The sequence below is a fragment of the Hyaena hyaena genome, unplaced genomic scaffold (assembly GCF_003009895.1).
Source record: "Hyaena hyaena isolate Hyena2069 unplaced genomic scaffold, ASM300989v1 scaffold_44, whole genome shotgun sequence".
Classification (NCBI taxonomy): domain Eukaryota; kingdom Metazoa; phylum Chordata; class Mammalia; order Carnivora; family Hyaenidae; genus Hyaena; species Hyaena hyaena.
The window spans coordinates 4,166,327-4,190,266 of NW_024080676.1; the positions used below are offsets into that span (position 1 = coordinate 4,166,327).

Here is a 23,940-nt window from a genome sequence, read left to right on the forward strand (position 1 = left end):
CCTTACGATGGACCAAAACTCCACCCTTACAACTCTGTGAGGACATTCTACTATTACCCCCATTTTACAGACAAAGAAATTGAGTTACATGAAAGTGAAATAATTCATCCAAGTTCACTGTTCCCAGACAGTGTGGCACTAGAGCCATGCTCCCCACCACGTCAAGTTGCCCCCCACCTTTATTCTCATCCTCAGTGCTTTCTTATCTCCTGGCCCCCGAAAGGCACTGTCCCCACAAAACAGCCAAGGGAATTATTATGAGGGAGCCGAATTCTAACCAAACATAAAAATTACTCAAAAAGTTGATGTTTACTGATGTACTTCACTGATGAAACATGGTAACTGCTACTAAAAGTAGTTGTACTCAAATAAAGCGTCAAATGAACAAAGAAGGCACATTAAAACACCTCAAAAGTAGGTATTTCAGTTAGCTCTGCGCGCATCCTAGATGTCCCCAAATCCTACTGTCCTCCCACGGGAACCCAGAGAGTGAGGAAAACATTTCTTGTCAGCGTCAATGTTACCTCTGTGAGGCTGCTCTTGGAGGTACCCTGGGGGGCCTCTCAAGGGGCACAGTGGGTGCTCCGTCCACTTGTGGGGGGCATGGGCTGCGGCTTCTGGTAACCTCAGGGACTTCATTATCCTACAGGAAAAAAGATGAGAAAGAAAGGCGAAGATTTCTTTAAGCAACCAGCATAGTGGGACACTAGGTTAGCCCAAAGCCTCAGGCTTTGGCAGAAGGTTATTCACAATCAGAATGAACGCCATGGGCATCTGGGTGGTTCAGTGGGTTAAGTGGAGGACTCCTGATTCCAGCTCAGTCATGACCTCACGATTGTGAGATTGAGCCTCGCATCAGGCTCTGCTGACAATGTGGATCCTGCTTGGGATTCTTGCTCTTCTTCTATCTCCCCCCACCTACTCCCCTCAAAATAAATAAACTTAACAAAAAAATGAACCCAACAACACCAGGGCAGCTTTCCATTGATTCCTACAGTCACTGAGGAGACAATGGGGCCCAAATGATCATTAATGGTCCTTGTTACTCAGTGTCCTCTGTGGACCATCAAATTAGCATCACCTGAGAGCTTGTGAGACATGCTGAATCTCAAGCTCCTCCTCAGACCCACTTGATCAGAACCTGCATGTTAACAAGATCCTAGGTAATCATTATTATCTTTTTTAAGTAGGCTTCACACCCAGCATGGAGCCCAACATGGGCCTTGAACTTAGGACCTTGAGATCAAGACCTGAGCTGAGAACAACAGTCAGATGCTTAACTGACTGAGCCACCCTGGTGCCCTGGATCTTAAGGCAATTCATATGCATCTTAAAGTTTGAGAAGCTTGCTCTATTTAACCAGATAGAGCTGGAGAAATTTATTTTTAAACTGAAGTCCCTTTTTGGGAGAGCAGAGCATTGAGTAGTCCTCAGTCGTGGGGTAATTAATATAAGCTATGCACTGGAGAGGTGGACCACCTCAAGGGCCCTACCTCAGGGAGTCTTCTGGGTTGGCAGTGACCCGTGTGAGCCCTCCTGCTCATCCCAACCCCCGGTCACTGGATGGGGGTAGACACCCTGACCCAAATTGGGCTTCAGTCTAAGGTGGCAGCCCATCCCCTCCTGAGAGGCCCTGTGGCTCTCAGGGGACAGTTTGGCACTATCCAAGCACAGGAGCAGAACAGGCCAGTGTACAGTGAGACACAAGAGCAGACACACACAAGGGAAAAGAGATGAGAGCGTGTGGCCCTGGGGACACATGGCACGGTGGCCTGGCTCCGGCATTTTCCACTGCTCCTGATCCCAGCCCAGGATGGGATCTCTGCCCCTGGATTCCCTGATACTTTTCCAGCTCCCTCTCACACATGCCCTTTTAGACTTAACTAGTCAGAGCGAATTTCTATTTCTCCCTTCCTTCCTCCCTCCCTCCCTCCCTTCCTCTCTTCCTCTTTCTATTGAGGTGAAATTCATGTAAAATAAAATTAACCATTTTATTTTATTATTATTTTTTTAAATTAACCATTTTAAAGTGAACAATTTGGGGCACCTGGGTGGCTCAGTCAGTTAAGTGTCTGACCTAGTTTCGGCTCAGGTCATGATCTCACAGTTCCGTGGGTTCGAGCCCCGCATCGGGCTCTGTGCTGAGGGTGTGGAGCCTGCTTGGGATTCTCTCCCTCTCCCTCGCTCTGTTCCTCCCCTGCTCATGCTGTTTCTGTCTCTCTCAAAACAAGTAAATAAACTTAAAAAAATTTTTTTAAGTGAACAAGTCAGTGGCATTTAGTTTGTTCATGATATTGTACAACTACCGCCTCTAGCTAGTCCGAAATCGTTTCCATCACTCCAAAAGTAAACACTGTGCTCCCCATTTCCCTCTCCCCCCAGCCCCCAGTATCTACCAATCTGTGTCCTGTCTCTGCTTCTACCTATTCTGGATATTTCATATAAACGGAATCCTAGAAGATGTGACCTATGTGTGTCCAGCTTCTTTCACTTGGATTTCTATTTCCTGCAATGAAGTGACCCCTAGGACAAGACATGTGGGGGTGGAGTCCCCAGCTCTCACCTCATTGTCCCCCTCCATCCCGCTGCTCACACTGAGAAGGCTCCGAGTGCTGGATCGGTTACTTGTGCTGCCTAAAGGGTACAAACAAAATTAGCTGGGCTGTGGATTCTCTCAGGCTAAGAAAAAATGCAGAACTCTAGCACTTACCTTATTTTTACTGATAGAAACAATACATAAGCTGTGACTATGGGATCTTCAGAATGCTGTAATCTTATACCATTTTATTAGAGTTTAGTTTTTCTTTCAGCATAAAACGAAATGGTTCACCTTTTTATTACCCCCCCCTTTTTTTTTTCTGTATAGCTACCATTTACTGAGAGCTTAGCACAGATTACATGCTTTAGAAACATGATTGCAAAGGGGTGCCCGGGGGCTCAGTCGGTTAAGCATCCAACTTCGGCTCAGGTCATAATCTCAAGGTCCGTGAGTTCAAGCCCCGCATCTGGCTCTGTGTAGATATCTCAGAGCCAGGAGCCTGCTTTGGATTCTATGTGTGTGTGTGTGTGTGTCTGCCCCTCCCCTGTTTGTATTCTGTCTCTCTCTCAAAAATAAATAAACATTAGAAAAATTTAAAAAACATGAATGCATGTAATCCCTATGAAGCCCTATCTGATACTCTGCTCTGGTTTGACAGACAAGGAAGCAGAGATGCTCCATTTCTTACTTGTTCAGTGGCATTTCTAAAATCTGCGAACAGATCTTGTGGCTGAAGCTCTTTACTTATTTAGGAATTATAGCAAGCATGTAATCACACGCATATGTGCACCTTCTAATAAGAGACCAGTTTGATAATAGACAAAATACAAAGCACAAATCCCAAAGCATAATCTATGCTCACAGTAGGAACTATGACTGTGTGAGCTTAGGTGCTCAAGGCTTTTGAATTGGGAATTTATCAGCGATGTCGTTAGAACAGCACTATCCAACAGAATTTTCTGGAAACGTTCCATTGTATACTATCCAATATGGTAGCTAGTGTGAGACATGCCTAGTGCAAATGAACTAAATTTAAATTTTATTTAGTTTTTTAAAAAAATTATAATGTTTAAGGTTTATTTATTTATTTTGAGAGAGGAGACAGAGAGAAGAGGAGAGACAGAATTCCAAGTAGGCTCTATACTGTCAGTGTGAGGCCCAATGCAGGGCTTGAACCCAACAAACTTTGAGATCATGACCTGAACTGAAATCAGATGCTTACACGACAAAGCTACCCAGGTGCTGCAAATTTTACTTAGTTTTAATTAACTTAAATTTAAATAGCAACATATGGCTAGTGGCTACCATATTGGACAGTACAAAATTAGAATAAGCTCAAATATGTGATAATCCAGGAGCAAAAAAAGAATGACAGTCAATTAAAACAAAAAGAATTGACTTTAATTTACCACTATCACCACTAGCAGTATTGCCAGGTCTTAGGTTTACTGAATTTCCACCTAAAACAGCTCCTCATCGTATTAGTTTAAAAGTAAATAGTCTTAGTTTCGACTCCATCATGGTATCACCGTTGACCTAATTAATTTAGATATAAGCTTAATTAATCTTATAGAACAAGATTATAATTTTGGATTATTTCTCAGGGGTAGATTTTTAATTTTAAGATAACATGTCAAAAAACTTACATAAATGAAGGGATTCAGAGTTTGCTTATCAAGGAGCATGTATGTGACCCTTTTCTTCTATTCAGGTACCCATATATAACAATGTCCACTTGGCCAGAACATCCCCATCCCACCCCTATTGGCAAGGCTAAAACCTCAGGCTCCAATGCTCAGGACAAATGCCATGGAGACCTTTCCAGATTGACCCCATGGAAGTAACCCCTCCGGCCCATGGGTTCCCAGTCTTATGGAGCCAAACCTCCTGTCATTCACCACTCTCCATCCCACCGCCTCAAAATGAACCAGCCTCCTTCTGCAGATTATTTACTGGGGAAGCAAAAAGCTGTCCAGACACTGGCTCCAGAACCCTAGAAATCCACACTCATCAGTTCCCATTGTGCCTTCCTTTGGTGTTTCTAAATCTTTAACCCCAGCATTTGGCTTTGAAGCTTGGCTCTCTGGTTTATCCTCCCTGGCCCTCCCTGCTCTTTCCAGGCTAATGTCTTGCTTGCCCACATCCCCTTTGGATTGCACAGTTGGCAAGAGGCTCTGGCCCCAGCCCCCATCATCTTTGGTCTTGCCTCGGAGGAGGAGGGCAGTGCCTGCCTCTTCCAGGCCTCTGTCACCGGGAAAGAAAGGTCAGACAAGCATCTAACTCATGCTAGTTTTACGTTTTCTCTACATCACTACAAGCCCCCTGAAGACAGGTTCCATTTCTTTTTCATCTTTATGTCTCCAGTGTACAGTCTAGCTCAGAAAGCACAGAGAAGTCCTCAAATACTTGGTGGATAAATGAACCAGGGAAAAAAAGTGACCAAATATAATACGACCTTTAAGAAACTTGGGCCCGACAATCGATGCAAGGCAAAGCATGATAAGCACTTGCACGTTGGGGCCTATCCTTCTGGAATATTCCCTTTCTGGATTTTGTTATTGTACAAGAAGCTCAGGCTACTGATTTAGAGGCCACATGTAGAGAGGTCCTGAAGGATGAGAGACCATCTTGGAGGTTCCAGACCATGCCAAGCTTACAGCTGAGGACATGCTCAGGAGTGACCCACCTGGCCCATCATGGAGCGAAGATGAAACATCTCCACTGAGTCTTGCCCAAGTTTAGAATTAGGTATAAATAAATGGTTATGTTTCAAGCCACTGTGTGTTTTGTTACATAGCAATAGATGACTAAAGGCGTATACAGGGACTGGAGGCAGGTTACAGCCACAGACTAGAGTAAAACCCATTGCCTGGGTCATTTAATAACATTTTCTAACCAGATGAGGTAAGCCACCCCTGGGCAATAAACCACCACACAAGGTAAGAAGCACAGTTTATGCTTTTCCATTCTGTTTTCACCTCAAAGTAAAACATACACATAAAATCAACTTGAACTAATCTGAACCCGAAATGAATACTTTGCACTTGTCTTGTTAAATTTCCCCTCCTCTCCACGCCAGGATGCACTGAAATGATCTATACCACTTCTGTCCTCCATGACACATCTGAGAGATGGACCCCCTGCCTCGTGCTTCCTTAGCCACCTGTGATCACTGGGGAAATCTCTCCCATTTATGAACTTGTCAGAATTCTCCAAAATGCCTCAAGAGGATTTTGGACACACATCACCACCCCCATTATTTAAGGAGAAGTTTTCTCCTCTGCCCTATCTCGACTTCCCCTGTGGTCGGTCGTGGGACAGGCTTTGGGTCTGTTTCAAGGTCGTGGTGGCAGGAATGTTGAGCTGAGAGAAGAGTGGGCCTACCCCCACCTTTCTTCACTGGCCAGGCGACCTTGCGTAAAACCCTTTCCTTCTCTGGGTCATAAATACCCCATCTATGAAGTCAGAAGGGAGACTAGTGCAAGGTTGTTCACCTAAGTCCACGGACGGGCAAAACTGTGTCTATATACACACATATACACGTGCGTTTTCTTGCGAAGCACATCCAGAGCGCACATCAGATTCTCAAACAGGTTTGTGATGCAGAAAAGATTAAGAACCCCTGGGTTTAGATGACCTTCCTGTCCCATTATCCATTTGGGGGTTCTCTGCCTGACATTTCAGGAGACACGAGTCCTGAAATTCAGTCCTGAGTCTCCTACTCTTTCATGGCTTTCCTAGCTGTTTTGATAACACTAAAATGTATGAAAGAAGGGAAACTCCATCTTTTCTGCCTAGGAAGCCAGTGCATCTGAAGTCACCTAACACCACCCTGGATACGGAAACAAAGCCCCCACCTCCTGCGTGTACCTCAGCGGGTATTATCTGTTGCAAACAGACTCTTATCAAGCTTTCAAGCCAAAATGTCTTCCACACTTCCTAACTAGATCCTCAACCGTCTATAAAGTTGGAATTCTTAAATCTGATTCCATTGTTTTCTAATGTTTCTGACTTTGTGCCCTTTCCTTCCCCTTACCATGGCTGAGGAAGCAGAAGTAGTCTGGGCCCTGGATCCAGACTGCCTGAGTTCAAATTCTGCCACCATCACCACCTAAGGCAAGGTACTAAGTAAATACACGTGGTAGTGCTTTTCCCTTAGAGTTACCATGAGAATTAAATCTGAGAATCTATAGAAGAGGTTTAGCATATAGTAAATGATAAATAAATGTTAACTAGTGTTATTATAGGTTTTTCTATTTGTAAAAGGAACAGTGTCATAAATTACTATGCAATCTGGCTTCAGGGGATATTAAAGTTAAGGACCATCGGCCCTCTGAGAAAAGGCAAACTTCACAGGCTAAATGTCCCCCATGTCATACACCTCCAAACCCAAATCAGGCTCCAGCTGGGATCTGCTGGGCTCACAACAGAGACTGTTCTCAAAGCACAAAGGCACCAGCTGGAGTGTAGATGTGAAGGCACCCCTCCTCCTGCACCCCCACCCTTTGCTCACTTGCGGTGCTGGAAGTACTGTCTGTTTTCCAGTCTCCTCGCCGTAGCTCCGTCCTTGGGGGCAAGACGCTTTTCCTAGGGCCACTTTCATAGACTCCAAACTCCACTTTCCCGGGCAGATGCTGTGAGTGCCGAATGGGGACCGTGATCTCCAAGTCTGGAATTAGAGGAAAGAGGGAAAATCTTCAAGGCACCAGACTACGGCCCACCAAACTGCTCGGGCTGCTCCCTCTCCACCTGTGTCCCTGTCCGGAACCTGGCAGGGAAGGGGAGGGGAGGAGAAGAGGTAGGTATGGGGAGGGGGGGTGGTTTGCCCAATTCAGCACAGAAACTCCACACACTCCTGTGTGGCCATCAGTGGGTAACAGACAAGATGGGGGCGGCACATTAGAAAGTCAGACAAATGCTTCCTCATCAGGCAGATAGCCTGAGATTAGGGAAAGGTCTGGGGCTCTGCCACTCTCCTGCTGTGGGACTTGAGTCAGTCAGTCAGGCTCCCTGAATTACTTCCCTTTCACACAGGGGACTTGTGAGTGCTGCTGATCCTAAGAACTGGTTATCTTGTGCACCAAGCGGAGTTCCACAAGTTTCCCAACACCCGTGAAATAAATACTATTATCCTCATTCCCAACAGAAACTGTTACAGAGAAGTGAAGTCGCATGCCCCCGGCACACAGCTGGCACATGGGATGGCTGGGATTTGAACCCAGGCTCCAGAGTCCAAGCTCTTAACCACTACTCATACTGCCTCTGGATCCCTCAGCAAATGATGGATGCTGGGCGCATGGTCTGTAACTGACCAGCAGCCACCCAGGGAGCTAATGGAAGGAGGTCCATCAGCCCCAGGAAAGACTGTGTGACTTGCAAGGCTGGTCAGTGGTTTTGGACACCACAGACTTAAGAAATTATGCTTTTGCAGCATTAAACTGGTCTCTTTCCTGGCTTAGCCCTGCCCAGTAGTTGTGTCTTTAGTCATCTCTAGATTTCCACCCCTGTGGCTCCTGAGCAGAAAACCACTCCTGCCAAGAAGCAGAACAAAATATCTATGGGTGTCCATATCTGCTTTCTCCCCAGGAAAGTGTGAACACCAGGGGAGCTCCTGACACAGGGCTCCCTTTGAAGCCTGGAACACTCCCAAGCCCAGGAGAGAGGGCCTCTGGAAGAGGTGGAAGTTCCGTGTACTTTTGGGCCACGTGCTCTTATCTTAACAGCACTATTTCCTCCTCCACCTCTTGTCTTCTATGGGATGGGTGTGGCCTGAAGTTCAGGGAGTCCAGGACCAGAGGTGGCTCTGCTTGCCAAAGCCAGAGTCTACTGAGAAGGGCGAATGGGTAAACTACAACAGGAGGAAAGAAGTTCAAGGACAAGGTAGACTGAGCGTATGGCAAACACACAAATGTTAAAGTTGGACTGGGAGGCTCAGTCGGTGAAGCATCTCACTCTTGGTTTCAGCATAGGTCACAATCTCTCGGTTCATGGGTTCAAGCCCTTTATCAGGCTCTGCACTGGCAGCACAGAAACTGCTTGGGATTTTCTCTCCCTCTCTCTCTGCCCCTGCCTGACTCGCTCGCTTTCTCTCTCTCTCAAAATAAAGGTTGGACTATGGTTTACAAGATGCCACACATGCCTCACACTAGAGATTGACTCTAAATGCAGCGTTTGGTCCCAGTATTAAACCACCTTTCGAGGTCTCTGTGTAGCACAAACCTTCCTCACATGCTCAGGCTCTGACAACTGAGCAACTTGCAACTACTTGGGCAGAGACCACGGTACCTGCACGTGGGCATGGGCCCGTAGTGTCTCAGGGCCCAAACAGGTGTCATACATTTTCCCCCCTCAGCTTTGACCTAGCATTTTTTTTTTAACAACACTCTTTTAAAGGGAGGTTCCTGTCAGCTTCATTCACTTCAATGAGTCAATTTTCTACCCTCAACCGGTTCTATGAGGAAGGAAAGTAAAATACACAAGAAAAAACCTGGGAGTCAAAAGTTCAAAAAATCAAGTAGAGTCAGTCTAAATGTCTACAAAATCCTGATATTCTTGGAAGAAAGGAACACATCATTAGATTGCAAGGTACTTTCCCAAAGCGTGTCCACTTGGGTCATTGTACCTCCTTTGAACTTCCCTCCTTCTCTATGAAGTTGACTAGTCAGGTATAACCATGGATGAGGAAACTGAGGCACAGAGTGGTTAAAGGGATGGTCTTGGATTGTAAAGTGATAAAGCAGGGATTGGGACCCCGGTTTCCTGGCACCCTGCCTGCTCCTCTCTGTCCTTCCCCAGACTAGCCCCAGGCACACCCAGAACACAAATATTGATTGTCTTCTTTTAGGGTGTTCAACAAGTCACGGGCCACCCCAGTGACTGATTTCCTACACCATCAGCATTCTGCATCATCCCAGCAAGAACGGAACAACTCTCTGAGGCTGAAGAAAGACCAGCAAGTTATTATGAACAGAATCTTACTTTTTAATTATCCTTGGTGTTCTAACCCAAATTAAAGCAAAATAATCATCGTTTCTCTTTTCTAAGGCAAGTGAGATTTCTAAATAAATAGAGTCAGCCCTTATGTTTAGAATGGGCTCCCTTCCTAGAAAAGGTCCTTTAAACAGAGATGCCATTTGTCAACCCTAATTTTCCTACAGATTGACGTTACTCTGTGTCAATGTTTCCAAATGCTTTTTCTTTTTCTTTCTTTTTCTTTTTTTTTTTGGGGGGGGAGCAGAATTCTTTCCTCTGTTGAAAACAGAAACTCAATGTGGAAAACAGATTTTTTTTTTTAAAGGAGCTGCGATGGTCAAAGAGTAGGTTGCCCTGAACACTGTCCCAATTCTATCTACTAGTTCCCCCGCTTTACCCTACCCACCCCCCCGAGTGCCAACCCCCCACTCCCACAAGCACACATACAGCAGCACTGAGGCTACTCAGTGCGAAATGGGTAACCACAAGTTCGTATGTCACTAAATATATAATCAAGTTTTATGGAGTTAAGTAATATGCCATATTCATTCAACCATAAAAATGCCCACTCTCCAGAAGATGCTCTTATGCCCTTGGGCCTCACTATGTAGTACAGGGCCCCACTCCCAGACTGGCCGAGGCTTTCTCTGGAAACTAGATTACAAGCACCCCTCCACCAGCAGGCCTCACCCAGACATGGGAGCTGGTGAAGAAATGCCCCCTGGGGAAGGATCACTCTTTCATAGTGTTCTCTATGGACCCCCAGAGTCTCCAGGGACGTGAAGCTCCACCTCCACAGTGGTAGCTGTACTTTGCTGGCCATTTTTCCTTCCCCCTCTCACCTCCCCACTCCCACTGGGTTCCTGGGGTCATCTCCCACAGCAGCTACTTGCTCTTAAATCCTTGTTGGGGAAGAAAAATTCTAGAAATGGATTGTGGTAATGGTTGAATGATATTATGGATGTAGTTAACACCACTCAGTTGTACATTTAGGTCCAATGATAAATTTTATGTTACTTGTATTTTACCACAATAAAAAACAAAAATGGGGGCACCTGGGTGGCTCAGTCAGTGAAGCGGCTCAGATCATGATATCGTAGTTTGTGAGTTTGAGCCCCACAGCACAGAGCCTGCTTGGGATTCTCTCTCTCTCTCCCTCTCTCTCTGCTCCTCCCCTCTCATACTCTCACTCTCAAAATTAAAAAAAGGAAAAATACTAACACCCTCCCCCCCATTAAATTCCTAGTCCGAAGGTTTGCTTCTTGAAGAGTAGAGGGTGAGGCTCGGGAGGGCATTTTACCGGGCTCCTTTGAAAGAACGCAGACGTTGACCATTCCAATGCAGAGTACAGACACTGGTGGTATCACTTATTCAGAGTCTGATTAGCTTTGGGTGAACCTTGGAAAACATTTTAAAACCCAGGATTTCAGGGCTGGATCCTAGATGGCAAGTCCCAGCCCAGCACATGCACCCTGGGAGACTCTGCCTGAGAGGCCACCAGCTGCTATATGGTGGTTTTTACAGTGCTTCCCTGTGCCAGGCACTGTGCTAGACCCCAACTAGACCCTGACTGGTTCAATCCTTACAGGAACCCTAGTGGGGTAGGCACTTTTATTGGTGACACTTTGCAGAAGAGGACTGAGGCTCAGTTGGATGACTTGCCTTGTCCATAGTTCCCAGATGTGAGGGGTGAGCCGTGGCTAGGAACTTGACCCCAACCCTGATGGCCTCAGGGCCCATGCCTGTACCCCTTTACTCCTCAACACGTGTGTGTCTTACTTCAATATCTCCACTGATGGGATGGTAAAGGTGTGATGATATCCAGTGGGTTCAGTTCTGGGGCCTAGCCACCCAGCACTCATGACTCCAACACAGCGACACCCTGGCCTTCAAACACCTCATGCACCACCAGATCGCAGCTTTTTTGAGGCTGCCTATGTGTAAAAGCGTGAAATGTTTCATTTATCAAGGCTTCTATCTTTGGGTTCATGTGCTCTAGTTTTAAAAAGCACCTCATCCCTTTTACCTAAAACCTACTGTCTGACCCTAAGATGACCATGCAGATCTTAAACCAGATTTTTTGCCTTCTCTCCTTTCCCTCCCTTAGGCCAAGAGGGCAGACAAGTGGGAGCTTGGGTAGTGGAAACATACAGTTAAAATCTAGTCACCCAAGCAGATCTCTTAGGATGACCTCTCTGACCTTCTGCCATAGTTATAACCTCTTTATGCCTCTTTTCCCAAACAGTCAAAATCGTTAATATTCACTAAGCTAGTACCGTATGCAGAACACTGTGCTGGGCATTGTAGGGCAGGCTCCAGCTGGGAAAATCAGACCTATACAAATTAAAGACTAACTCATAAGCTACCAGATGGTGATGATCATGCCTTACGGGTCTCTGTGATCTGGCAAAGAGCCTGGTACTCAATTAAGTATTTGTAGAGTGAATGAATGATGTTACCAAAAAATTTTCCTGAAATAGACCATCCCAATGGAGATTTCTTGAGCCCAATCAATGTACTACCCTACGTGTGGGGGATTTAGCAGAGCACAAAACAGACAAACTCTTGCCAGAAATTTTCTGGCCAGAAAATGACCATGAAACATAAGACAATTCCAGTCTGTTATATGTGAAAGAAGGGTGAGCAAAGGCACACAGAGTGAGTTATCAAGGGTTACTCTGGAGAGAAAAGGCATCTCAGAGGAGGAGAATGTATAGCCAAACTCAGAAGGATGAAAGAGCCAGTCCGTAAAGATGTGTGAAAAGTGGGGGGGGGGGGGGGCAAGTGCCAAGGCCCTGGGGAGGGATGCTCTTGACTTGTTAGAGCAACAAAAGGGAGTCCTTTGGGACTAGAGCTCCGGTTTGAGGGGGAAAGTAAAGGTAAGCTCAGAGGTCAGTGGGGAGACCATGTAGGGCATCTCAGGGCACAGTGAGGAGTGTGATTTTACCCTGGGTGGGACAAGAGCCTCCGAGGGTATTGAGCAAGGGACTGGCACCATCTGATTTCTTATTTTTAAAAGGTCATTGGCAGTACTTTGGAGGATTAACCGTAGAGAAGTAAGAGTGGACACAGGGAGACCATGGAAGAGGCTCTTGCATTCATCCAGGAAGAGATAATGTTGGCTTGCCTGCAGCTGTGGCAGGGGAGATGGTCAGAAATGATCAGACCGAAGACACATTTTGGAAGCAGAACCTCTGGGAATTGCTGATGGTTTGAATAAAGGAATGAAGTCATAGCAATCAGAGGCAGCAAAAGAGAAGTGTCAGATGAATGGGAGGGATAGTAGGTTCTATAAATGCTCAAATGAGGAAGGGGTACAATGGCCTTGAGTGGCCCAGGAAGCCCTCACTGAGCAGGGGCTGATGGGCTGGTCTTGTAGCCCTGTAGTTTTCATGCAGGTGAGAAAGAAAAGGCATGAGCAAGGGGCCTATGGCAGGAAGATGTCCTTTTTAAAGACTGGGGTGTTACCTGCCTGACCAAGGTCACGAGAAGTCAGGCTCTTGATGGCAGCTGGAGACAGACTATGGAAGTCATGCACAAGCTTAGTCCTTTTAAATAAAGGACTAATGGGGCCCTACTCAAGATCAGAAAGCCTCTGAAAGCCTTTTATTGTCAGCTCCACTTAATAAACCCTGGCCAAATAAATCACAGAGACCTCCCACACCAGAGGCTTTCAGTGGGAATATGCAACTTAAGCAAATGCCCATCAATGCTTAGGTGTAGTGGTGCCAAGAAGCCCGGTCCTCAGTGTAATCACTGGAATGCATGGTCCTCCTGTTAGACCCCCACTACACATGGCAGGAGCCTTGCTATACCTGGAGTCCTGGCTTGTATGGTGTAGACCTCAATGACACAGTTCCCTGCTTCAGTGAAAAAGGGATACTATGGGAATGAGATTTTCTTCTTTCTCTGCTCAAAAAACATGTCTTCCTGGGGCGTCTGGGTGGCTCAGTTGTTTGAACATCCGACTTCTGATGTCTGCTCAGGTCATGATCCCAGGGTCATGGGATCAAGCCCTGTGTCAAGCTCAGTGAGGAGTGTGGAGCCTACTTAGGATTCTCTCTCTCTTTCTGCCTCTTCCCCCCCTTCTCTCTCTCTCTCTCTCCCTTGAAAATAAACAAAAACAAAAACAAAAAACACATCTTCCTAAATGCTAAGGTAAGAGCCAGATGCTTGGGGAGAAAGTCTGATCATCCTCTTTGAGTGAGAGGATGGAGAGAGGCAGAGGTCAATCCATTCATTCATTTGCTGACACGTCTTCTGTGCTGGTATGAGGTATGCAGAATAACCAAGACAAAGCCATTGTCCGAAAGACCCTCACAGGATGGCAGGGGATCCAGATCTGTAAACAGGGTGACAGGCTCCAGGCAAGCTTTCTACCCACTCAGGCCACAGCAGCAAGGAGGGTCTGGAACAACAGAAAACAGCAATTTCCCACGATGCGGTGCTACCAAGGAGCTACGTACCTGCCTGCTTTCCTGATTTTTGCTTCTCTCTCTGTCTTCGGGTGATGCTATCTCTTAGCCGTTTAAGATTTTCCTGGAAAAAAATTTAGTACATTTTAAAAGTAGATACCAGAAATATACCCTCTGGACATTAGAGTTTCTTTCTGATTTTATGCTGTTTGCACCATATATCACATTGCAATAACATACAAATGAGGTTGAATGCATTTGCAATCAGCCCTCAGAGAAGTTCAAGTACTCTTAGAAGTTGTGCCTAAGGAGAAGACGTCTTTTCCACAACAACAAAGCATCTCCCCTCCCCTCTCTTTCTAACTCCTTCCCAGCCTTAGAACCACTGCCCTCCTCCTTGACGCTCCTTTAGCCAAGCCAGTCCCTTACATGTTAACAAACACTCCCTGCACACTGCCACTGACATTGTTTTCATACCATTCCTCTGACCGTGAGGGACAAGGATTCCTCTTCATGAATGTGTTCTAGGTCTGGGTCAAGGTTCACCTCCTCTGTCAAACCTCCCCAAACCGCTAAACCTTCAATCCTTAGTGACTACAACGTGCCGTCTGGCACTGAGCTGTGCTGCCTTGTGCATTTGTGCATGCGGATGGGTTTGAGTGTGTGTGTGTGTTATCTCTTCAGGGGTACTGTGCCTCCTCAAAGGGAAAGGCACCAGGTTTACACCTTTCTGAAACTGTGCAGTCTGGTCTATTGCAGTCATTCAGCAAATGTTGAATAGACACATGAGAGATGAATTTTGTTGTTATTTTATTTAAAAAAAATTTTTTTTAAATTGTAAGTTTATTTTTATTTATTTTTGAAAGAGAGAGAGAGAGAGAGAGCAAGTAGGGGAGGGGGAGGGGCAGAGGGAGAAGGAGACGGAATCCCAAGCAGGCTCTGTGCTGTCAGCCATGAGATCATGACCTCAGATCATGAACTGTGAGATTATGACCTGAGCCGAAACCAAGAGTCACATGCTTAACCAACTGAGCCACTCAGGCACCCCTGTTGCTATTTTAGTCAATAACAACTACCTCAAAGTGTGTGAACATTCTAGAGAAAGTGCTCCAGGGACCAACGTCCAGACATCCAGATGGGTCCAATGAAGAAGCTACGGGAGGCCAGGCTGGGTGGGGTGTTTGGGATGTAACCAGAGCTGAGACTGAGCTGGGTCCAGGAAGTACCAGGGGAGCTCTAGAAGGTATGGGCCGGTCACAGCTTTAAGGTCTGATGGAGTGTGGGAGGAAGGAGTTGGCAGCAAGGAGACCCACCTGGAAACTAAGTGCTAGGTCAGATGAAGGTGACAGAAGCTGGCATGGGGGGAATGGAAAGAAAGGAGCAGATGCAAGAGGAAGAAGGTCACAGAGCAAGACCAGGCATGACATGCAGCTCGCTGGGTACGGGGAGTGAGGACTGTTTGCCCAGGGCCAGGCTGTCCCAGCAGGTCTGCAGCCCCCTACGGCTCCCGAATGAGAGGACCCTAGGTTCCCATATTCAGAACTGCAGACTGCCTTCCCAGCCATCAGATCCCCAGGAGAAGGGAGGCGGGCCACCAGAGCAGATGACCCCGTTTTAGAAAGCACTAAGAAGGCAGAAAGTGTAGTGAAGGGAGCATAGGCTGTAGTGTGAGAAAGGGCTCATTTGAATTTGACTCTGTCTCTCCGCCTTTCTGAGCCTCAGCATTCTGTAAAATGGGAACAGTGATACTTCTCTCACATGCATGTCATGAATGCAGAAGAGACTGGGTCCATTCAACAGACAGCTGGACAAATACTGCCTGACGACTCACTTCCCCACTTGTCACCCCCTACTCTCCCTCTCAGACGACACGACTCCCATCTCGGCATTAGGTGGGTGCTGCTCCCCTCCCCCTGCCCCCCCACCACAGGTGTGTCAGGTCCTCTGAGGACAGATGTTAGAATACACACCTTCTGGAAAGTACCATGGGGAGGTGGAGAGAAAAAGCAACCATCCCGGTCCTACCTTTCCCTCCACTTACTAGGTAAGTGATCTTGGACATATCTCCTATCACCCTAGGCTCAACGTCTTCTTTTTATTTAACTTTTTTAAATTAAATTAAATTTTATTTTATTTTTTGAGAGACAGAGAGAGAGGTAGAGTGTGAGGAAGGCAGGGGCAGAGAGAAGGGTACAGAGGATCCAAAGTGGGCTCCATGCTGACAGCAGAGAGCCTGATGTGGCTCAAACTCATGAACTGTGAGATCATGACCTGACCTGAAGACAGACATTTAACTGACTGAGCCACTAAGATGCCCTATCAATGTCCTCATTAACATGAAGGAGTTGGATCAAAGATATGCTTCCTAAGGTCAAGTTTGAGTTATCTGACTTGCTTTAAATTACACATGAAGTACATGTATGAAGTTACAGATTCTTATATATAAATAGCAAGAGTCTCCTCTGACAGCCCAGTCCTCCAATCCCAGTCTCCTGAGTGGTCACCCTTGGGATGGCCATGGGTGGCCTTTCCTCACCTTTGCCTCTGCATGGTATACATGCATATAGAAATACAGTTTGTATATGAGTGCACTTTAACTTATGTGGTTTCATGTCTGCAACTTGTTTTGTTCTGTTAATCATATTTCTTGGGAACTGTCCAAGTTCTCTGAGTTCAAAAGTGTGATAGTTCTGTGAGAGTATTGGCACTAGGAGTAGAAAGAGGGACTCAGAAAAGAAAAAACGCTGGAAAGCAAAAGTGTAGGGCCATATGTAGAGGGAAGCAGCAGCTGAGGAATCAGGATTTACAGTCGTCTTTGTTCCTGATCTCTAGCCTCACGACAACCAGCAAAGTCATCCAGCTCTCGGCCAGGGAGCCGTGTGGTCACAGACTACAGGTGACAGATATACATACACATTGATTCACAGTGACACTCAAAAACCCAGTCTCGGGCCTGGCCCCAGGTGCTCAGTCACAGGAGTACACCAGGCGGCCCGGACCCAGCCCTCCACTGTTCAGTGGAGAAACAGACAGGAAACAGACCGTACAGAGCTGGTTACCTGCTGGAAGCGGAAGGACTCAGACCTCTTCTTCTGGTTGAGCTGCCACTCTTTGAAGTGCAGCACAGCCTCGTCCACGTTGACGATGCCCAGCTTCACCTGCTCCTGGAGGGTAATGAGCTGCCGCTGGCCGGGCGTTTTCATCCCAGCAAAAGGGTCATATATACTTGACTGGGGCCTGTCCCTCCACGGTCTGACGAGAGGCTCTGGAAAGGATGGCAAAACTCAGTGTGACAGCTCCCCAGCTGGAGAGGGTAGGCAGAGGAGGGGGGTTAATGAGGCTGGTCACGGGCTCAGGAGGACGTGTCTCAAAAGAAAACGTACACATGGAACTAAGAAGGGGGAGCTGTGACATGGAATCAGAGAGAGGAAAGGAGCTAATAATTCCAAATCCTCTTACACTAGAGTACACAAGGCCACAACATTTTAGGAAAGCATTTTATGAATAGCATCCACTGGAATCAAGAGAATCTCTCAAATCTGAATTACTGAGAAGCCATTAGACTAGCATTTCTCAGCTTAAGACACGGTTGATGTCTTGGACTGGACAGTTCACTGTTGTTGGGGGTGGGGGACTGTCTCATACACTGTAGGGTGTTTAGCCTCATCCCTGGCCTCTACCAACTAGATGCCAAGAGCATCCCCTACCCCAGCTGTGACAACCAAAAACATCCCAGATACCGCCAGGTATCCTCTGGGAGGCAGTGTGGGGAGAGGAGAAATCACCTCTGGTCAAGAACCACTACGTAAGAGAAAAATCCATTCCCAGAAAAGAATATATGGGAAATTCTAGGCAGTATGGTTTTCCCAACACACTCTAGCCTTCCCTATTCTTCCCACCTCCGGGTAGCATGGCTGCAATGACTGTGGACCAGGGCATGACACACCCGAGAAGACTGGAATGCCAGTGGAACCAGGATCTAGCTCCAATGTCACTAGGTATAAACCAAGGGCTGCATCCCAACTAGCTCTCGTTGGGTTATTCCTGCACCAGCTTCTCCTCCACATTACAAATTCATGGTTCTCTGCTCTGAAGAGTCTAAGGAAATAAGAAGGCAACCCCTCTCTTTCTCGAGGCTGACTCCACTAAGTACTGCGGAGAACAAACTACTTGTAGAGGTGACAGGGCCGTTGGGGTTTGTGAGGACAACTTGACATTTTACTGCTCATTTCACGTAGGGCACCTCTGATTCTAAATTCCTCCGGCAGGACCCCAATTGAACACCGTGACTTAGAGAGAAAGCAAGATGGAAAAAGAGAGATGACTTCAAAGGTTTTCTGTCCTTCTTCACGCCCATTTACTCACCTGTCTATACACACCCAAAAACCTTTCTTCCAGGTTTACCTTCTTCAAGGCTGTCTTTAATTGTATTGGAAGAGGGGGTGTAGGGAGCAAACAAAATGCATGAGCCAATCAATTCCTCTCTCCTACTACCTAAATCCTTGGGATGCCTTCAAACATTTAGATGGTGTCATGTCTCCTTTTCTTTTTCTTTTTTTTAATTTTTTAAAAAGTTTACTTATTTATTTTGAGAGAGAGAGAGAAAGAGCAGGGAAGAGGCAGTGAGAGAGTGAGGGCGAGAGGGTTCCAAGCAGGGATGAAGCCTAATGCAGAGCTCAAACCCACAAACTGTGAGATCATGACCTGAGCTGACATCAAGAGTCAGAGGCTTAACTGACTGAGCCACCTGGGTGCCCCACATGTCTCCTTTTCAAAAGAATCATCAGTGGGATAATACTGAATGTCTCTCTTTAGCACAAGGAAGTTAATCAAGAAAAAAGGAGTACTTATCTCCTCAAACTTCCTCAAAAGGAAGGAAAATGTTACCCAAGAGCAAGCAAAATGTCTTTTAAATAAAAGTTGAATGAAAGTCTAGTTTCGCTAGAACGGATAGGGTAAGTAAATACCACGCTTGGGCTGTGTCGGTTAGGTAAAGCCTGGGTGCCAGGCCACCCACTTTCATCCTGTTGGCACCAAGCTCAGTGTTTACACTGCACTTTTGTGTGCTGTTGCAGACACTTCCCAGTGTATTCACGTCCTCGGTATGATCAATCTGTACACTCTTCTAGGGCACAGTGTCTCTCCTCTCCTCTCGCATTCTCATTGGTACAGCACCACCCAATGAATCCCCTAGACCTCTCTCTGTCTTAATGCTAAGGAGCTGTTACAGTGGAAAATCAATGAAACATGAACACTTCTACTACCCGGAAGTTCAGGTCATACAAAAGGAAGCTGTGGGGACGCCTGAGTGGCTCAGTTGGTTGAACGTCTGACTTCAGCTCAGGTCATGATCTCACGGTTCATGGGTTCGAGCCTTATATCAGGCTCTGTGCTGACAGCTCGGAGCCTGGAGCCTGCTTCCGATTCTATGTCTCCCTCTCTCTCTGACCCTCCCCTGCTCTCTCTCTCCCTCTCAGAAATAAATAAAACATTTTTAAAAAATTAAAAACAAAAACAAAACCAAAAAACCAAAAGGAAGTTGTGGACGTGTGGCTTACCTTTCCTGATGCTTTCTGAGGAAACGTAGAAATTCCCAGGCCGCTCTTGACTTTTTTCTGCAAAAACTATGGGATAAAGAATATTCTAGGTAAAAGTCAAATCAGATCTCTTTCTAAGGGGCTTTACAATATTTTATTTATTTACCAGGAAAATTACCAAAATCTTGTACAAAAATAGAAGTGACGGACTGTACCTTGGACCACTGTCTGCAGTTCTGTAAATCAAAACTCTAGGAGGAGGCAAATAAGGAGCTAAAGCTAGAGGGATTATGAAATGAAGACAGCCCAAAGAGACAAGTCCTCAAAGGCAGAAAGACAAATCTAGGCAGAGGACATGATCGGCACTTATGGGATCATTAAAGAAAAGGGTAATGTGAACAAGGATGTAAGCTGGATCCCAGAATATCTGAAGAAGATCCCATGAAACACCTTGAAGCTTGAGAGTAAAAGGAAGTGCCACTTAGCATACCAACAAGTGCTACAAGACAGAACTCGGAGGAGTGGAACAGATACCATGTGTACACAGCTCCAAAGGGACTTAGATGAAGTCACTCATGAGCAACAGATGCCCACCAATAGGGCATCCGTGGATATACATATTATTATGGTACCCATTTTACAGATGAGGAAACTAAAGTTAAAGAGAGTGAAATGACTGACCTAATGTCCTAGGCTGTATAGCTGGAAAATGCAAGAGCTGGGACATGAACCCAGGGGATCTGGCCTCCAAACCACGGTCCTTTTTGTCATCTCCTGCCTCTCCCTTTCCTTTGCTTCCCCAGTTTCCTAGCATGTCCTTCAGCGACCTTTAGGAATCATCCGTGCCCCTGTCCCAGCTCCCCAAAATGAGCCATGCCACTAACACTCCTCCTCTCCCACCAATTAGGAATTATCAATATACATTTTCATGCCTTTTCATTTGGGCTCCTTTAGAAGCAGACCTGGAGACAAGGATCCAGGTGCAAGGAGTCAGTGTGGGGGCTAAAGGAGGTGAGATAAGGAAGCGGATAAAGCAGTACCTAGTGGGCGTCCAGTAAGGTACCAGGGTGGGCAAGCTTGGGAGCTCTGGAAAGCATTGTAGGACATGCACCTCAGAGTTCTCCCAGCAGAAGGGCAAGTAGGCTGGCATACTCACTCAGCCACTAACCCATCAGTCACTGGATGAGGGCTTGGGGTGCTAATGCCCCAACTCTTCCAATGTGACTTGCAAACGGAGAGAGGAGACTCCAGCTGCCAGAGAAAGTGGTGAGACTAAAAGACACAAGTACTGACAGGCAGGGTCCAGCCAGTGGGCACAGAAATGGAAAGAGCTAGAGGGACGTGGGCAGGGCACCAAACATGTTTGTTACACACGCTGAAGGACATGTTACCCAAGGGAATGGCAAAGCACATAGAGCACCTGGCTATACATGACGCCCCTCAACTGCATTTCTACCCAGTTTAGGGTTGCCAGGTTTAACAAATCAAAACCGAAAAAAAAAAAAAAAAAAGATTGCAATTTGGGGATATACTTACACTAAGAAATTGTTTGCTTTCTGTCTGAAGTTCATACTTAACTGAGCATCCTATACCTGGGGCTCCGGTTGAGGGCTACCTTCCCCGATTTGTGATCTCCTTTTGCCACACCTTCTACAACTTTCTTATACTATTAAAAATGGAGTGGATGTCAGGCACACAGATCTCACAATTCTTGGATCTTACAGTATTTGTAATCATATCGATACAATGGAGTCCCAAAAGAGGGTGAAACTGACAATGCATCAGCATCTAACTGATGTCCCAGGGATCACTATGAAGTCAAACCCAACTCTCACCAATTTGTATTAGTGTAGGTAGGTAGAGAGCTTAGCCCAGTAGCAGAAAGCCAGGGTTGTGGAGTCAGATTCCTTGAGTCCAAATCCTGGCTCTGCTATGTGGTAACAGAGTAACCTCTAGAAGTCTCCTTTTCCTCATCTGTATAATGGGGATTATAATAGCCCTTACCTAACAGAGGATTGTAAAGATTAAATGATACATTCCAGATAGAGTACTCTTGGTAGATTTCAATAAATGTTAGCTATTAAATAATAATACTTGCAGGAGATAGAAGTTTACCAGGGTTCTGGCCATTTGGAGGAGAGGGAAATCTTATTTACCTCTGTCTTCGTACTGCATATGAATGCTTCAGGAACGCCAGAACTGAATCTGATCTTTGCCCATGGTACAGCTCCAAAATCTCCCAAGCTCTAACCCCATCTCCTGAGGCTGGTTAGAGACCATTCAAAAGCAGGCAGTCTCTGAGCAATGGTTTAGAAGTTAAGAGGAACCAGAACTTCTGCCAAGAAGCCCTGAAGACCCTGCTGAGCACCATTCCCTGCCACACTTGCCTTTAGAAATGTATGGTTCATTGTCAGGCAGGTAGTGCGTGCCGGGAGCACTGGCAGTGGCCTCTGGCCTGGGCACTGGGACAGGGGGCCTGTTGGCCAGGTCCATGGAAAAGGCCTCATCATCATCCACTGTGTGATAAACATCTTCTTCCTGACCAGTGCAGTGCAGGTCCCTCTCCGGACTGCCCATTCCCATGCTGTTACCTAGAAACACAGAGAAAGGTGCCTGAAAGCAGTGGCCAAATGAGCTGGATGACTGACGGTCATAAGAGCAAAGAGAGAGACCATAACTTATTTGTATAGTACCGCCCTTTGGCAAAGATCTTCCTCTACATCATCTCCTGTATGATCCACTCAGCAGTCACTGCAGGTGAAGCAACTGAAAAACACTGATGTCACCTTCATTTGCCACCCATCATGGCAGCAAAAGGAAGTGAGCACTAGGCTCTATCAGCTTAATTGTATTGCTAGGATACAGTTATTCATTCCATTAGAACTAGGGAAAAAGGGACATATCCCTCAAAGCCAAAGGACACTTGGAACCACTCCCTGGTGCCTGGGAAGCAGTGGGAGGGTGGCCAGGAGTCCTCACCACCAACACTCCCAGCATTCTCATCCTCAGCATCAAAGTGACTACAGCAAATCCTTCCTGTAGACTTCCTCTGTGCCAAAGGATGTTCCAAGTATATTACCCATGTTATCTCCTTTGATTATGTAATGACTCTGCAATAACTACAATCATTATTCTCATTTTGCAGATGAAGAAACTGGGCCCTTGGGGATTTAAATAAATTGCCCAAAGCTACATAGAACCAGACTGGCATCCAGGAAAGCTGGCTCCAGAACTTTTGCTCTTAACCTCCATGCTCTACTGCTTTTTTACAACCTTTGCCCCCACTCTGATCTCCGTCGATCAGAAAGATAGAGGACAGAAGCTTGCCTCTCCCCCTCTGTCTCTGGAAACCCAGAGCCACAAGATTTTCACTGCCCCCTTCCTGGTGATGGGGTGCAATGTTCTTTGCTGGGAACCGAGTACAGCGTCCTCTTGGCTTCAAGAATCTTAACAGAGCTTTGCGTGCCATCTGCCCCTCATCTACATGAGCCATGGTGACCTCAGCCATGTTATACAACCTGAATACGATTTCCTTCTGAGACCTACTCACAGGAGTACCGTAAGGAAAAGTATCCAGCTTAGTGATTATACATAGTAGGTGTTCTCTCACTTCCTTCTTTTCCCTAGCACCATTCAGTCAACAAATCTTTATTAAAATCTTGCTTGAGATACAGGAATGACTAAAGCTTAGATCTTCTTCCTGTAGAATTTCCAGTCCAGTGATTTATTGGAAAATTTTTAGTTGCATCTTTTCTGAGCTGCAGGGAGACTACCCTTTGACTTCCCTGTATCTTGGATCCAGACCGACCAGGGAGTTCCAACTCACCCAGGGGCTCTGACTTCCAAGGCTCTGCCCTTGAGAAACTTTCCAGTCAGTGGAGATGCTCCCATCTATTCATCTTTAAACACAAGAGCATGACGAAATTCTGGAGAGGCGTGTATAGTGTTAACAAAATGAGGGGGCCTGCAACAGCTGCTGGCTACCCTACCAGTGACAGTGATTCCCACAGGGCCTGCCACCTGTGACTATGCACACAAGTACTCAATCCTGCTTTTATAGTGCAAAAGCCACCATTGACAATATTAAATGAATGGGTGCAAAGTGTTCCGATAAAACTTTATTTACAAAAACAGGCAGCTAGACAGGCTATGGTTTATCTACCACTACACAGAACTCTTCTTTCTTCTTCACTGTCAAACTACTTCTCCCATCCTGCATCCCATCCTCTTAGCATTCTGCTTTCTATGCCTGCTTCATCAACAGACCCTCCCCACCCATTAATTATAAACGATTGAACAACATGAGGAATTAACCACATAATTTAATACCCTCCATCCCTGACCTTCAATGATAATAATAATGACGACAACAACAACAATAATCATAAACCTTTATCACTTGCTCTGTGCCTAGCGCTGCTCTGAGGCCCACTGCACAAAAACTCACTCAATTCTCACAACATTCACCTGAGGAAAC

At 46.2% G+C, this 23,940-nt stretch overlaps 1 protein-coding gene across 1 annotated transcript in view; it reads right to left on the minus strand.

Annotated features, from left to right (window-relative positions):
* The window catches only part of PIK3AP1 (phosphoinositide-3-kinase adaptor protein 1), a 123,891-nt gene that overhangs the window by 9,708 nt on the left and 90,243 nt on the right, over nucleotides 1–23,940 (minus strand). Inside the window, exons 10-16 of the mRNA XM_039230220.1 lie at nucleotides 21,851–22,054; nucleotides 19,485–19,550; nucleotides 16,986–17,191; nucleotides 13,978–14,050; nucleotides 7,053–7,208; nucleotides 2,564–2,634; nucleotides 525–643 (exon numbers count right to left, since the gene is read on the minus strand). Of these exons, the coding sequence (XP_039086151.1) occupies nucleotides 525–643; nucleotides 2,564–2,634; nucleotides 7,053–7,208; nucleotides 13,978–14,050; nucleotides 16,986–17,191; nucleotides 19,485–19,550; nucleotides 21,851–22,054 (895 nt within the window). The remainder of the gene's footprint in view (nucleotides 1–524; nucleotides 644–2,563; nucleotides 2,635–7,052; nucleotides 7,209–13,977; nucleotides 14,051–16,985; nucleotides 17,192–19,484; nucleotides 19,551–21,850; nucleotides 22,055–23,940) is intronic.